The 15,204-nt window shown below is 37.8% G+C and overlaps 1 protein-coding gene across 1 annotated transcript in view; it reads right to left on the reverse strand.

Moving 5' to 3' along the window:
- The window catches only part of LOC122751467 (phospholipid-transporting ATPase ABCA3-like), a 196,592-nt gene that overhangs the window by 12,848 nt on the left and 168,540 nt on the right, over positions 1-15,204 (reverse strand). The window contains exons 27-28 of the mRNA XM_043998534.1: positions 13,715-13,885; positions 11,699-11,889 (exon numbers count right to left, since the gene is read on the reverse strand). Coding sequence (XP_043854469.1) covers positions 11,699-11,889; positions 13,715-13,885 — 362 coding nt within the window. The remainder of the gene's footprint in view (positions 1-11,698; positions 11,890-13,714; positions 13,886-15,204) is intronic.

A 15,204-nucleotide genomic window follows, 5' to 3' on the forward strand; every position in this document is an offset into this window, starting at 1 on the left:
ACTTGAAACAATTAACAACTTTAGCAAAGTTTCAGGATATAAAATAAATCCACATAGATCACCAGCATTTCTATGTATGACCAACAAAGTTCAGTAGCAAGAGATTGAAAGAGAAATTCCATTTAAAGTAATGGTTGACAATATAAAATACTTGGGAGTCTACTTGCCAAAACCCAGGAACTATATACACACAATTACAAAACAATTTTCACATGAATAAAATCAGATCTAAATAATTGGAAAGATATCAATTGCTCATGGGCAGGCCGAGCTAATATAATAAAAATGACAATTCTACCTAAATTAACTTACTTATTCAGTTCCATACCAATCAGACTACCTAAAAATTATTTTATAGAGCTAGAAAAAATAATAACAAAATTCATCTGGAATAATAAAAGGTCAAGAATATCAAGGGAAATAATGAAAAAAATGCACAGGAAGGTGGGTTAGCTGTACAAAATCTGAAGCTTTACTATAAAGCGGCAGTCATCAAAACTATTTGGTACTTGCTAAGAAATAGAGTGGTGGATCAATGGAATAGATTAGGCACAGGAGACACAGTAGTAAATGACTTTAGTAATGCACTGTTTGATAAAGCCCAAAACTCCAGTGTCTGGGATAGGAACTCAGTATTTGACAAACCTGCAGGGAAAACTGGAAGATAGTATGGCAGAAACTAGGCATAGACCAACATCTTACACCATATAGTAAAATAAGGTCAAAATGTGTACATGATTTAGATATAAAATGTGATACCATTGGTAAATTAGGAGAGGAAATAATAGTTTACCTCTCAGATTTATAGAAAGGAGAGCAGTTTAAGAGTTAGGGAATATTATGAAATGCACAATGGATAATTTTGGTTACATTAAATTAAAAAGTTTTTATACAAACAGAAGCAATGCAGCCAAAATTAGAAGGGATACAGAAAGCTGGGAAACATTTTTATAGCTAGTTTTTCTGATAAAGGCATCATTTCTAAAACACGTAAGGAATTAAATCAAATTTATAAGAATGCAAGTCATTCCCCAATTGAGAAATTGTCAAAGTATATGAACAGGCAGTTTTCTGATGAAGAAATCAAAGCTATCTATTCCCATATGAAAAAATGCTCAAAATCACTATTGATTAGAGAAATACAAATTAAGACAACTCTGAGGTACCACCTGGCACCTATCAGATTGGCTAATTTGACAAAAAAGGAAAATAATAAATATTGGAGAAGCTATGGAAAAATTGGAACACTTATGCATTGTTGGTGGAGCTGTGAACTGATCCAACCATTCTGGAGGGCAATTTGGAACTATGCCCAAAGGGCCATAAAGCTGTGACCCATACACTATGAATAGGTGGGATTTAAACCAGGAATGCAGGACTAGTTTAGTATTAGCAAAACTATCAGCATAATTGATCATATTCATAACAAAATCAACAAAAATCACATGATTATCTCAAAAGATGCAGAAAAAGCTTTTGACAAAATTTAGCAATCATTCCTATTTTAAAAAAACCACTTGAAAGCATAGAAATAAATGCAGCTTTCCTTAAAAGTATAAGTGGTATCTATCTGAAATCACCAGCAAGCATTATTTGTAATAAGGATAAGCTGGAAGCCTTCCCAGTAAGATCAGGGGTGAAGCAAGGAGGCCAGTGATTATTAGTATGATTCAATATTATAGAAATGCTAGGAATGCTAGGTATAGAAAAAAAGAAGAAAAAGCAATTGAAAGATTTAGAATAAGCAATGAGGAAACAAAACTATCACTCTTTGCAGATGACATGATGATAGACTTAGACAATTGACTCAAAATTTGAAATAATTAAAAACTAGCAAAGTTACAAGATTTAAAAGAAACACACACAAGTCATTAGCATTGCTATAGATATTACCAACAAAGTTTAGCATCAGGAGATAGAATGAGAAATTTCATTTTTAAAAAACTGCAGACAATATAAAATAATTGGGAGTCTACCTGCCAAGGCAAATCCAGGAACTGTGTGAACACAATTACAAAATACTTTTCACATGAAATGGGATCTAAACAACTGGAGAAATATTAATTTCTCTTGAGCTGGATAAGCCAATAAAGTAAAATGAAAATTCTACATAAAATAATTTACTTATTTAGTGCTATACCAATCAAGCTCCCAAAATTACTTTGTAGAACTAGAAAAAATAAGAAGATACTTCTGGAAGAAAGGTTAAGAATATCAAGAGAATCAATTTAAGAAAACATGAAAGAAAAAAACAACATGAAAGACGGTGGCTAAGCCATAATATTTCTCAAACTGTATTACAGATTGGTAATCATCAAAACAATCTGGTACTGCCTAAGAAATAGAGTGGTGGATCTGAGGAATAAATTAAGCACAGAATATGTTAGTCACTACAGTAATCTAGTGTTTGATAAATAAAAAAATCCAAGCTTTTGAGACAAGAACTCACTATTTGACCAAAACTGCTGGAAAACTGGAGAACAGTTTGGCAAAAACTACATATAGACCAACATCTCACACCATATACTTATCTTGATAAGGTCAAAATGGGTACATGATTTAGAGATAAAGGATGATACCATAAGCAAATTAGGTTTACCTGTCAGATGTATAAATAAGGGAAGGATTTATGACCAACAATTTTTATTACATTAAATTTTAACAGTTTTACTCAAAACAAATCCAATAGAACTATATTTGAAGGAAAGCATAAAACTGGGGGAAAATTTACATCATGTTTCTCTGATAAATTTTTAAAATGTTTCTCTGTAAAAGACCTCACCTCTCAAATATATAGAGAACAGAGTCAAACTTATGACAATATGAATCATTCCCCAACTGATAAATGGTCAAAGGATATAAAAAGGTAGTTTTCAGATGAAGAAATACAAGCCATTTATAGTCATATAAAAATGCTCCAAATCACTATTGATTAGAGGAATGCAAATTGAAACAACTCTGAACTGTCACTCCACATCCATCAGGTTGGCTAATATGACAGAAAAGGAAAATGACAAATGTTGGGGAGGTTGTCAGAAATTTAGGACATTAATGCACTGTTGGTGGGGTTGTGAACTGAACCAACCATTCTGGAGAACAATTTGGAACTATGCCCAAAGGGCTATCAAACTCATCTTTTGATCCCGCAATACCACTACTAAATCTGTATTCCAAAGAAATTTTTTAAAAGGAAAAGAACCTGTATGTATAAAAATATTTAAGCAGCTCTTTATGTGGTACTTAAGAATTGGAAATTGAGGGGATACCCATCAATTGGGAAATAGATGAACAAGTTATGGTTTATGACTTTGTTGGGAAACTATTGTGCAATAAGAAATAATAAGCAGGATGCTTTCAGAAAAACCTGGAAAGACTGGCATGAACTGATCCAAAGTGAATTGAACAGAACAAGGAGAACATTGTACACAGTAACAGCAATGTTGTGTGATGATCAACTATGAATGACTTAGCTATTCTCAGCAATACAATGATCCAAGACACTTCTAAAGCTATCATGATGAAAAATGTTAGGAAATCCAGAGAAAGAACTGATGGAATCTGAATGCAGATCAAAGTATACTTAAAAAAACCCAAAACACTTTATTTTTCATGGGGTTTTTTTTTGCATGTTTTCTTTTACAACATGACTAATATGGAAGTTTTGCATGACCACACATGTGTAATCTATATATTCAATTGTCTGTCTTCCCAATGGAGGTGGGAAAAAGAAAATTTTGGATTCAAAATGGTTGTTAAAAAATTACATGTAAATTATCTCAAACACAGCAAAAGCAAATATATAACAAGCAAAAAAAAGGCAAGGAAATTACATTTTGTAAAAGGTACCCTAGACGATGAAGTAATATCAACACTAAACATATTTGCACCAAAATGTATAGCATTCATTGTACCCTTTGGAACTCTGATTTTATTGCTAACCAACCTCCCTTGTCTCAGTCATCTTCCTTCTAAGTTCAGTCTTTTGTGAACTTGGAAAAACTTGGAAACATTTCATCTTTGGCTACCTTCTCTAATGCTACATATATTTTATTTTTCTTTCATTGGGCCCAGAAAAGAACAATACACACTGCCACTTATAGAGTCTCCTTTGTTCTTCTATCATTTATCAACCTACCCTTTTTTAGGATTCACTCCATACATATTATTCATACATACATATCCAGATCTTCCTTATAGTCATCTTCCAGATCACTCCAGGGTGTCTTTCCCTCCATATTTCAACAGGTCTTCCTGAACACTCTAGCCATTTATTTCTTTTTTTAAAGTATTTTATTATTTTCCAGTTACATGTAAAGATAGTTTTCAACGTTTGTTTTCATAGGATTTTTAGTTCCAAATTTTTCTCCCACCCTCCCCCATCCCCAAGATGAAAAGCAATCTGATATAGGTTATATATGTGCAATCACATTAAACATATTTCTACATTAGTCATATTGTGAAAGAATCAGAACACAAGGAAAAAACCTCAAAAAAGAAAAAATAGCCAATAAGTAGAAGCAGTATGGTTCAATCTACATTCAGAATCCACAGGGGTTTTTTTTCTGGATGTGGAGAACATTTTCTATCATGAGTACTTTGAAATTGTTTTGGGTAATTTCACTGCTGAGAAGAGCCAAGTCTACCACAGTTGATCATCACACAATATTGCTGTTACTGTGTACAATGTTCTCTCCTGGTTCTGCTCATCTCACTCAGCATGAGTTCATGTAAGTCCTTCCAGGTTTCTCTGAAATCCTCCTGATCATTGTTTCTTATAGTGCAATAGTATTCCATTACATTCATATACCACAACTTGTTTAGCCATTCCCCAATTGATGGGTATTCCCTTGATTTCTAATTCTTTGCCACCACAAAGAGAACTGCTAAAAATATTTTTGTACATGTGGGTATTTTTCCCTCTTCTATGCTCTCTTTGTGATAAAGACCTAGTAGTGGTATTACTGTGTCAAAGGGTATGCACAGTCCCATAGCCCTTTGGGCATAGTTCCAAATTGCTCTCCAGAATGGTTGGATTGGTTCACAGCTCCACCAACAATGCATTAGTGCTCCAATTTTTACACAGCTTCTCCAACATTTATTATTTCCCTTTTTTGTCATATTAGTCAATCTGATAGATATGAGGTGGTACCTCAGAGTTGTTTTAATTTTAATTTCTCTAATCAATAGTGATTTAGAGCATTTTTTCATATGGCAATAGATGGCTTTGATTTCTTCATCTGCAAACTGCCTGTTTATATCCTTTGACCATAGGTTCGTCTACATTTCTAGACTTATATTACATTATTTTCCTTCATTTGTTCTGCTTTCCAACCATATCGACCTACCTTTTTGTTCCCTAAACTCAATTCCATTCCCTTCTACAATACTTTTTCATAGGCTGTTCCCTATGCCTGGAATACACTCTCTTACCATGTCCACTTCTTAGTATCTTTAGCTTTCCTCAAAGCTCAGCTTAGGAGCCACCTACAACAGGATACCTTTCCTGGTTCCCTAGTTAGTATTTTTTTTCTTTCCTCAAATTATCTTGCACCCATTTATTTATGTAAATGTTTTATTACTTCAGTAAAATGAAGATGATAGGTTACATACAAGGAACTAGTAGGAAAGTTTGACTGGAACAGAGAATAATGAAGGATCATATGAAATAAGACCGAAAAGTTATATGGGAAGCAAACTGTGTATAAATCTAAAGGTTAGGCTGAGGAATTTATATTTTATCCTAGAAGAGAGAACCACTGAATATTTTTGAGCATGGTACAGTGGAAAGAGCACTGGCTTTGGATTGAATTACCACTTCTGTCACTAACTGTATAACCTTGTGCAAGTCACTTAACATTTCTGGGCCTCAGTTTCTTCATCTGTAAAATAGGGACTTAGACTAGATGTCCTATAAGCTATCTCCCAGTTCTAAAAATATGTTCCTATGAGAGTGGCATTGCAAGAACTGTGTTTTAAAAGTTAGTCACTGGGGCAGCTAGGTGGTGCAGTGGATAGAGCACCGGCCCTGAATTCAGGAGGACCTGAGTTCAAATCCGGCCTCAGACACTTAATACTTATTAGCTGTGTGACCCTGGGCAAGTCACTTAACCCCAATTGCCTCACCAAAAAAAAAAAGTTAGTCACTAAGCATTTATTAAGCATACTATCTGACAACCAAAGCCCAACTCCTGGCCTTCTTGTGGCAGAACTCTTTCCACTAACAGGAGAAGGGGCAAAGGCAAGTCACTGGCGCCTTAAAACCAGTCGTTTCAGGCAGGTGGGGCTCATCAGCCTTGGTAGGTAACTAGCCTAGGGGAAGGAAAACCCTGATTTTAAACCTCCACTGCCTTGCGACTATACCCATATATGGGAAAAGCTTCCGGAGTTAACCCCAAGGAAAAATCAGGAGTCAGAGTCCCTTAGGCAGTTGGATGTTGGATATCACATCCCTCTGGCAACTCCTGAGGCAACACTGGTGCCAAACTGTACTGGCTCTGCCTTTCCTTTGGATCCACCAATGTTGTGGAGAGGGAAAACCTGCTGCATGGGCAACAGCTTGTTTTCCATATTGATCTGCCCAGGCCAGCGCCCTGGAGAGGACACTCCAGCTACTCCTCATGGGGTAGATACAACACACAGTCACACTGTGGTCTGTGGCTCTTCAAGGCGCTGATCCATGGTCATCAGCGACTGGTGGAGGCCTACTACTACTACTACTACTACTACTACTACTACTACTACTACTACTACGACTACTACTATGTGCCAGGTACTATGTGAGCACTAGGAATACAAAGAATGTCAAAAGTCAGTTCCTTCCCTCGAGGAACTCACAATATAAAGGGGGAGACAACATGTAAATAACTATATACAAACAAATGACATATAGGAAATATAAATAGGAAATAATTAACAGAGGGAAGGCATTAAAATTAAGGAGATTGGGAAAGGCTTCCTATAAGAAGGTAGGATTTCAGCTGGGACTTGAAGGAAACCAAGGAAGTCAGTAGGCAGAGATAAGGAGGAAAGGAAATCCTGGCATGGGGGACAGCTAGAGAAAATATCTAGGCCCGAAAGATCTTGTTCAAGGACCATCAAGGAGGCTAATGTCAATGGATCAAAGAATATGTGGCAGAGAGTAAGGTATGTATAAAAAGACTAGAAAGGGGAGAGGATGGGGGCTAAGCTATGAAGTTCTTTGAACAAGAAATAGAGGATTTTGTATCTTATCCTGGTAAGTAGTAGGCCTAGACCCAGTTATAGACTCTTTCTGTAAGAAATAAAACGGCTGATTAACTTGCTGGGGTAGGTTTGAAGGTACTCTCCCCATGGAAAAGGAAAGCAGTTAATCAACCAGATAATGCAACAGATGTGTCAAGGATACCCAGAAAATTAGGTGCCTTGAAATAACAGGAGCCTAATTGGAAGCCAGATGCGCTTACTACATGACTAGGACCAGGTGGTAACAATAACCCCAAGTTAGGAATTTGATCCCGATTGTTTCAAGCATTCCCACTCCCCAATGGCTCTAATTTCCCCTATTGTCTTTCTTCTGGATAAAGGAGGAAGATGTCTTAATTTTCTCCTCCCTGGGAGATGAAGTCTTAGACTTATCCTGGCCACATTCCCTTATGCTGAATAAAAACTTTACTTTTATCTCTGATTGGAATGTGTGTGAGTTTAATTCTTTAACTAAAGATATCCAATAACCAACTCACCAATGACAACAGGAAACCCACTAGAGTTTCTTGAGTGGGGGTCAGGGGGAGCCATGATCACACCTGAGCTTTAGGAAAATCATTTTAGTGGCTTAATGGAGGATTGGACTGGAGTGAGGAGATTTGAGGAAGGTAGGTCTACCAGCAGACTATTGCAGTAATCTGAGGCATGAGGTGATAAGGTTCTGCATTAGAGGGATAACAATGTCAAAGGAGAGAAGGGGGCATATTAGAGAGATGTTGCAAAGGTGAAATTGATAGGCCTTGGCAACAGATTGGATATGGGAGGTGAAGAATAATGAGGAGTCCAGGATCACCCCTAGGTTTGTGAACCTAAAGGTCTGGGAGGATGATGGCACTAGCAGCAATAGGGAAGTTTGGAAGGAGAGGTTTGAGGGAAAAATAATGAGTTCAGATTTGGACATGTTGAGATTAAAATGTTTACTGGATATCTAGTTCAAAGGGTTTAATAGAGAATTGGAAATGAAACTAAAGGTCAGAAGAAAGGATAGAGCTATAGATAAGATTTGAGAATCATCTGCTTAGAGATGATTATTGAATCCATGGGGACTGATGAAATTGTAAAGTGAAATAGTATAAAGGACAAATAGAAGAAGGACCAGGGCAGGGCCCTGTGGGACCCCCATGACCTAGATGAAGATCCAGCGAAGGAGACTGAGAAGGAGCAGTCAGATAGAAAGGAGGAGAAATCAAGAAAGAGTAGTGTTGGGGGGGGGGCAGGCATCTAGGTGGTGCAATGGATGAAACAGTGGCCATGGATTCAGGAGGACCTGAGTTCAAATCCGGACTCAGACACTTAACATTTACTAGCTGTGTGACCCTGGACAAATCACTTAACCCCAAATGCCTCACCAAAAAAAACCCACAAAAAACAAAGAAAGAGTAGTGACCTGAAAACCTAGAGATAAGAGAATATCAAGGAAAAGAGGATCATTGATTGTCAAAAGCTGTAGAGAATTCAAAAGGGATTAGAACTGAGAAAAGGCCAGTGATTTGGCAAGTAAGAGGTAACTTGTAAATTTAGAGAGAGAAGTTTCAGTGGGATGATGAGATCAGAAGCTGGATTGTAAGAGATTAAGAAGAGAGTAGAGAGAGTGGAAGGACCTATTATGGATGGCATTCTAAAGGAGTCTTGCCATAAAAAGGCATGAAAGATTTGGGAAGGATCAGTTTTCTTGAGAATAGAGGAAACATGGGCTTGTATGTTGGAAGTAAGGAAGCAACTAGTAAACAGGGAGAAGAATATGAATTTAGCAACTGTATAGGAGATATATTGGAGAAGGGAGATAAAAGGCAGGGACACAAATCAGATGACTATTACAATAATCCAGGTGAGAGATAATGAAGAACTGGGATAAATACTCTATGAGTAGAGAGAAGGGGATAGATAGGGAACTTTGGAGGAGAGATGGTTTTAAAGAAAAGTATAATGATTTCTTCTGGGGAGACATTGAGTTTAAGGTTGCCTATGGGATATTCAGGTGCACATGTCAAATTGAACTCAGCTCTCCCTTTTTCCATGCACTCATAGAATCATACATTTAAAGCTGGAAGGTCACTTAATCCAAGCCCTTCATTTTGTAAATGAGGAAACAGACATAGAGAAAGGAAATGCCTTGTCTAAGGTAACTTAGTGGTGGAATGAGATTTATACTCACATCCTGTGACTCCAAGTCTGTATTCTTTCTAGTATGTTTCACTGTACTAGGCATTTCATTATCTGGAAGAACTTAATACTTGGAAATCTCACTGTATACTTTACTTGATTATTTATTTAAAATACTACATAATATCAGTAGCCACCATTCACGTACTATTTCAGTGACTCACTCAAGGCATGGAAATGACAAAGGTTATTATGCCAGTGTTGCTTAAACTTGTAATTGTGATGAACTTTTAAAGTGTTAAGTATTGTCTCTGTACTAGGTAAGGGACAACCTAGCTAAGTCTGGAAATAGAAGAAATACATAGAGTGATAGATACATAGACATAAGCCTCATATAAAAATGTCATGACGAGTATTTGTATGGCATTATTTATGATGATGATGATGATGAAGAAGAAGAAAGGTTCCTTATGAGAACCTTCCTGTAGCTTTTTTATTATTATTATCTGTAAAGGTTCTTCATGGACTACAAGATCATGACTTTTTACACCCACAAAACCATCTAATAAAGCATGGTGTGTGTGTGTGTGTGTGTGTGTGTGTGTGTGTGTGTGTGTGTGTGTGTGTGTGTGTGTGTGTGTTGGGGGTAGGGATATTGCAATCTTTGACAATGTAGCAAGAATCTATACTAATGAAACCATGGATCCTTGAAGCATTGATTTAAGATCATCCCCAGGTCTATTCCTTTAGGAACTACCAGTATTTACCATGTTCTGTCTCAAAATGTCTATTCACTCCCATCCTTTTTTTTGTCTATGAAAAGAATTGCTATTTATCCTTATCCATGACAAAAAATAGGCGACCCAATCCCATGCTGATATGATTTTTTAAAATTAAATAAAAGTTATCAGTCTGAGTTGCCTCAGTGTTTAGAAAAGATTGTCTTCCCTGAAATAATAAGGAATGAATCCCTAAGCTCAAAAAAGAGGCAATACGTATGGTAGGGAGAACACTGGTTTTGGAATCAGAAGTTCAAATACCATTTCTCTTAATGCCTCTGTGAACCCAGATAAGTCCTTTTACTTCTCTATACCTTTTCTATAAAATTATGGGGTTAAGGGCAGCTGGGTGGCGCAGTGGATAAAGCACCAGCCCTACATTCAGGAGAACTTGAGTTCCAATCCAGCCTCAAACACTTGGCACTTACTAGCTGTGTGATCTTGGGCAAGTCACTTAACCCTCATTGCCCCGCTAAAAAATAAAATAAAATTATGGGGTTGGACTAGATGATCTCTCGGCCTCTTTTAACTTTAAATCTATGATCTTATGAACCTTTGGGATTTTAAGGTAGCAGGAAGAAGTTATGGTATCATTACCAGTTTTACTTCCCTAAAGAGAGTTTGGGCTTATGATTTATTTTTTAAAGTGTAAGAAGGTGAGGACCACAAGAGTTTCCTAGAGTAATATGGAAGGCTATAACTGTGAACAGATCTTTTATGTGCTGTAAGGATGGGCACATATATGTTAGCTTTGAACAAGGATACTTTGCCATGTGCTTGGAGAAACATATCTTCTCATGGAATGAAATTGAATGGAAAATCATTTATTAAGCACTTAATTATTAAGCACTGTGCTAAGCTCTGGGAATACAAATGGAAAAGCAAGACAATTCCCTCTCTCAAAGATCTCACATTCTAATTAGGGGAATGAAGATATTTAGGAGGGTTCAGCTTCTGGTGGATGGAAAGGCCTAGGAGCTTAAAGGGCAAAATAGCAGAGCATGTGGTAAGGCTTAGTGGAAGGCTAGTGGAGCCAAGGCTAGTGGACCCAGGAATTGGAGTGGAGTAGGGCTCTGGACTCCCTAAAGGAAAGGGGAAGATGGAGAGTTCAGCTGGGAAAGGGCTTCCAGAATTTGATGTAAACAGGGCAATGGAGAATGGAGTGGGAAAGACTATTGAAAGGTTATGTATGACAGTGGTTGTATACTTATTTTTTGTGCTTTACACCTGTAGGCTCTTTGATTAATGAAGGTTCCTTAGCACTGATTTACCTTTCCTGAATGCACTGTTAATGCAGCAGGAATTAGATATTGTATGGTTGATAGTAACAAGAAATCTTAAAATTAGACCATTGATGATTATAATTAACAATATCAACCTCAAGAATTTAACTATAAGTATTGTTAAATTAACAAAGGAAAGAAAAGCTACACTAGAATTAACTGTGTATGGCTTAAAAGCCAACAGATACAAAATGCTCCCTCCTCTTTCTCAGCATGATTGGGGATTATTTCAGGGAATAACATGCACCTCAAGGGGTTCCATAGGGAAAGTTTGTGCTTAAGTTGTGGTACCTGGGAAGGTCTCCTTGATGAATTTCTTGAAATATTCCAGCCCAGATGCTTCATAATCACTCTTAATCTTGGCTAATAAGGTATATCCCTTGCTAAGCTTGTTCTTAAGATGCTGTAGACTTCCTAGACACCGAAATCTCCCCTTCACCATGATGGCGACTCTAGTGCACAATGCCTCGCACTCCTCCATGCTGGGGAGACAAATAATCAATATTGGAGATATGTCACCTTCTCTTTCAGTGAGGACTATTGTGGAAATTTATTTTGATTTGGGGACCCTACCTTTAGGCTGAGATTAGAAAACCTTAGGCCCTCAGGGTCTCTCTCCCCCTCCTCCTCAGCTTCAGCTGAGCCAAAAAGCCCCGTGGGCTATACAAGATGCCAGGTCAGACAGCTGGGGGGAAAAAAAAGCCCCAGCTCCCTCCAACCTGAGCGGAGCTATCCGAAAGATCCAGGATGGCCTGTGCTGAGGCACGTGAAACTTGGAGCGCACCCCCCCCCCACCAGCCGCAAGCCTGGCTAGCAGATTAGCTTGCTCTATGGGGGCGAAGGAAGCCCCAAGATTTGAGTGGAGAGAAGAAAAGGTATATATAGACCTGGGAGTGAGACAGGAGAGGAGGATGGACTAGATAGACAAGATTTGAGGAGAGGGGCTGACTAGAGGAGAGACTAGAGGGAAACGCAGACAAGGACGGAGGAGAATTCGGTTCAGACAGATGAAAAAATTGGAAACTAGAGATGGGGCTACAAGGATGCAGAAGATGAGAAGGACTAGGAGCAGGCAAAAGAGAGGCAGAAGGGCAAACTGACAGAGCAGACAGACAGAAGGTTGGTGAGAGAGAAACACAGGGGTTCAGTGGTGGCAGTAAGGAGAGGAAAGTTAGAAGTTAGGATTTACAAAGTGAAAGGGGCTCTGAGTTAGAATAAAGGACCTGAAAAAAAAATTTTTTTTAAAAGGGGCAGCTAGGTGGCGCAGTGGATAGAGCACCAGCCCTGGAGTCAGGAGTACCTGAATTCAAATCTAGCCTCAGACACTTAACACTTACTAGCTGTGTGACCCTGGGCAAGTCACTTAACCCCAATTGCCTCACTAAAAAAAAAAAAATTTAGAATAAAGGACCTGAATGCCCTGAGGCGGGGCGCGGCTAAGGCCCTTATTGTATTCAAGAAGTTTGAATCTCAGCAGGTGGGAAAGAGACACAGTGGAAAGAGACCACAGGAAAGCAGTCAGGTTGTACATTTTATTTTCCTGTATTCTTAATTTTAAATAGTATCTCATAAATAAACTCTGCTTTGATTATTTAGTTAAGAGGCTTCTTAATATTTTGCTTATTAACTCGGGAATGGAGCAGTATGGTGGAACTTTATAAACGGCCCACATTAAATTAACGAAGTCAGACAGCCAAATAGTCAAAAGTCCCCAGATTAGTCATCCATAGTTTAGCCCCCCAAAATTAGCCCTAGTTAGCAAAAATATTTTACATTTTAATGGCAACCATGAAGGGATTTATGGCCCAATTATAATTTTTCTAAACTTATCATTTTTCATATAATCATAATTTTTCATAAATCCAATTATACATAATTTTTCCAGGTTAGATTAGTTATAATAATTAATTTTTTGTACACTATGGACTAGATGGAGGAAGAAGTTTGTTGCATCTCTATAGAGACCAATCTGGGTACTACAGGCACCCAAAGCCCAGCATGTGGATAGAGTACAAACATGCTGTCAGGATAAGTGTGTATAGTACTGAAAAGAAGGGGCAAATCCCTAATTTTCAATGGGAACTTCCCCCAATTTCTTTGTTCTAAAGCATTAAAAACTATATAAATTGAAGCCCAATGACCAACATCTGAGTAATGTGGGGTATCCCCTTTGGCAAAATTAGATATTTCTCCCACTTAACTAACAAATTCCAGGAAGGTTATCAAGCCATGTTTCTGGAACCAACTAAATACCTATTGATCCCACTATATCCCCCTTCAACCTCTGACCAAGAATTAGATCCATACCTATGGGAGGTTATGACAATGGCCTTCCCAGATTGGCGGATTTGTGTTATCATGTCCCAAAGTACACGTCGGGCCACAGGATCCACGCCAGTGGATGGTTCATCCAGGAAGATGATTGATGGATTTCCAACTAGGGCAATACCAATGCTTAGTTTCCGCTTAGTGCCACCACTCCATAAGGAAGGAAGAAAAGGGGGAGAAAGAACAGAATGTGAATAGCAGTAATTTGTAGAGGACCATTTTTAGAATTTAGTAGGACAATTGAAAACCCTCTTAGGTCCCAGGGCCATAAGAAGGCAGCTTCAAAAAGAAAATCTTAACCTATCATCAAAATCAGTATCAACATCTCTACTTTGAGAAAGGGACTGGGTATGGCAAAGATCATCAACAGAGATACAACTCAAGACACAGGATTCCTGATGGAATGATGGTGGCTCAATGGGTTCCCAAATGAATCCATATAGCAGCTGATGATCCATCAGTAATTCTAGTTGGATGGATGCTAGTAATTTCAATAGTAATTGCAATAATGATAAGTCAAGAAGGAAACTAGAATGAAGAATTGGTGAAGAGAGAGAGTTTGTAAGTGTATGTTTCTTTGTTTTGTTTTTGTTTTTTTGGTGAGGCAATTGGGGTTAAGTGACTTGCCCAGGGTCACACAGCTTAAGTAAGTGTCAAATGTCTGAGGCCAAATTTGAACTCAGGTCCTCCTGAATCCAGGGCTGGTGCTCTATCCACTGCGCCATTTAGCTGCCCCCATAAGTGTATGTTTCAAAAGATAAGTTAGCTATAGAAAAAAGGACTTGCTGAGACTACAATTAAAGATGTTCTAGGAAAGCCAGATGCAACATAACCTTTGCATGTTGTTCAGTCATTTCAGGCATGTCCAACTTTTTATGACCTCATTTGGGCTTGGTAAATATACTGGAATGGTTTGTTATTTGCTTCTCCAGCTCATTTTACAGATGAGGAAAATGAGACAGAGTTAATTAAGTCCAGGGTCACAAAGCTAATGTCTGAGACCAGATGTGAACTCTTCCTGGGTTCAAATGTATTCCTGACTCTGGACAGTAGTCTATCTACTGTGCCACCTAGCTGCACCAACTTTTGCATAAAATGGCATAATAATGGACTTATTTTTTTTTTAATTTCAAAAGAAATAGAATGTTTTGGCATTCTACCACAATGACAATTTAAGATTCATGCCTTCTGAAAAGACTGACCACTATGAGTGTACTCACTAACCTATAGTGATTACATAAGAATACAACTAGGTAGCAATTGGTGCTAGTTTGAATAATGCAAAATTCTATTTGCTGTGAATTATAAGATAATACTAGGTGGCATTTAATGTAAGTCAAATTTAATTAATATGACACAGAGCTATTTGAGGGTTTTTCACATGTATAGATGTGACACGCTATTTTGTACTATAAGTTGTGTAAATTTTGTGTTATCTTAACAAAATGGACCCCAAAAAGACTATTTCA

The sequence above is a fragment of the Dromiciops gliroides genome, chromosome 1 (genome assembly GCF_019393635.1).
Source record: "Dromiciops gliroides isolate mDroGli1 chromosome 1, mDroGli1.pri, whole genome shotgun sequence".
Classification (NCBI taxonomy): Eukaryota; Metazoa; Chordata; class Mammalia; order Microbiotheria; family Microbiotheriidae; genus Dromiciops; species Dromiciops gliroides.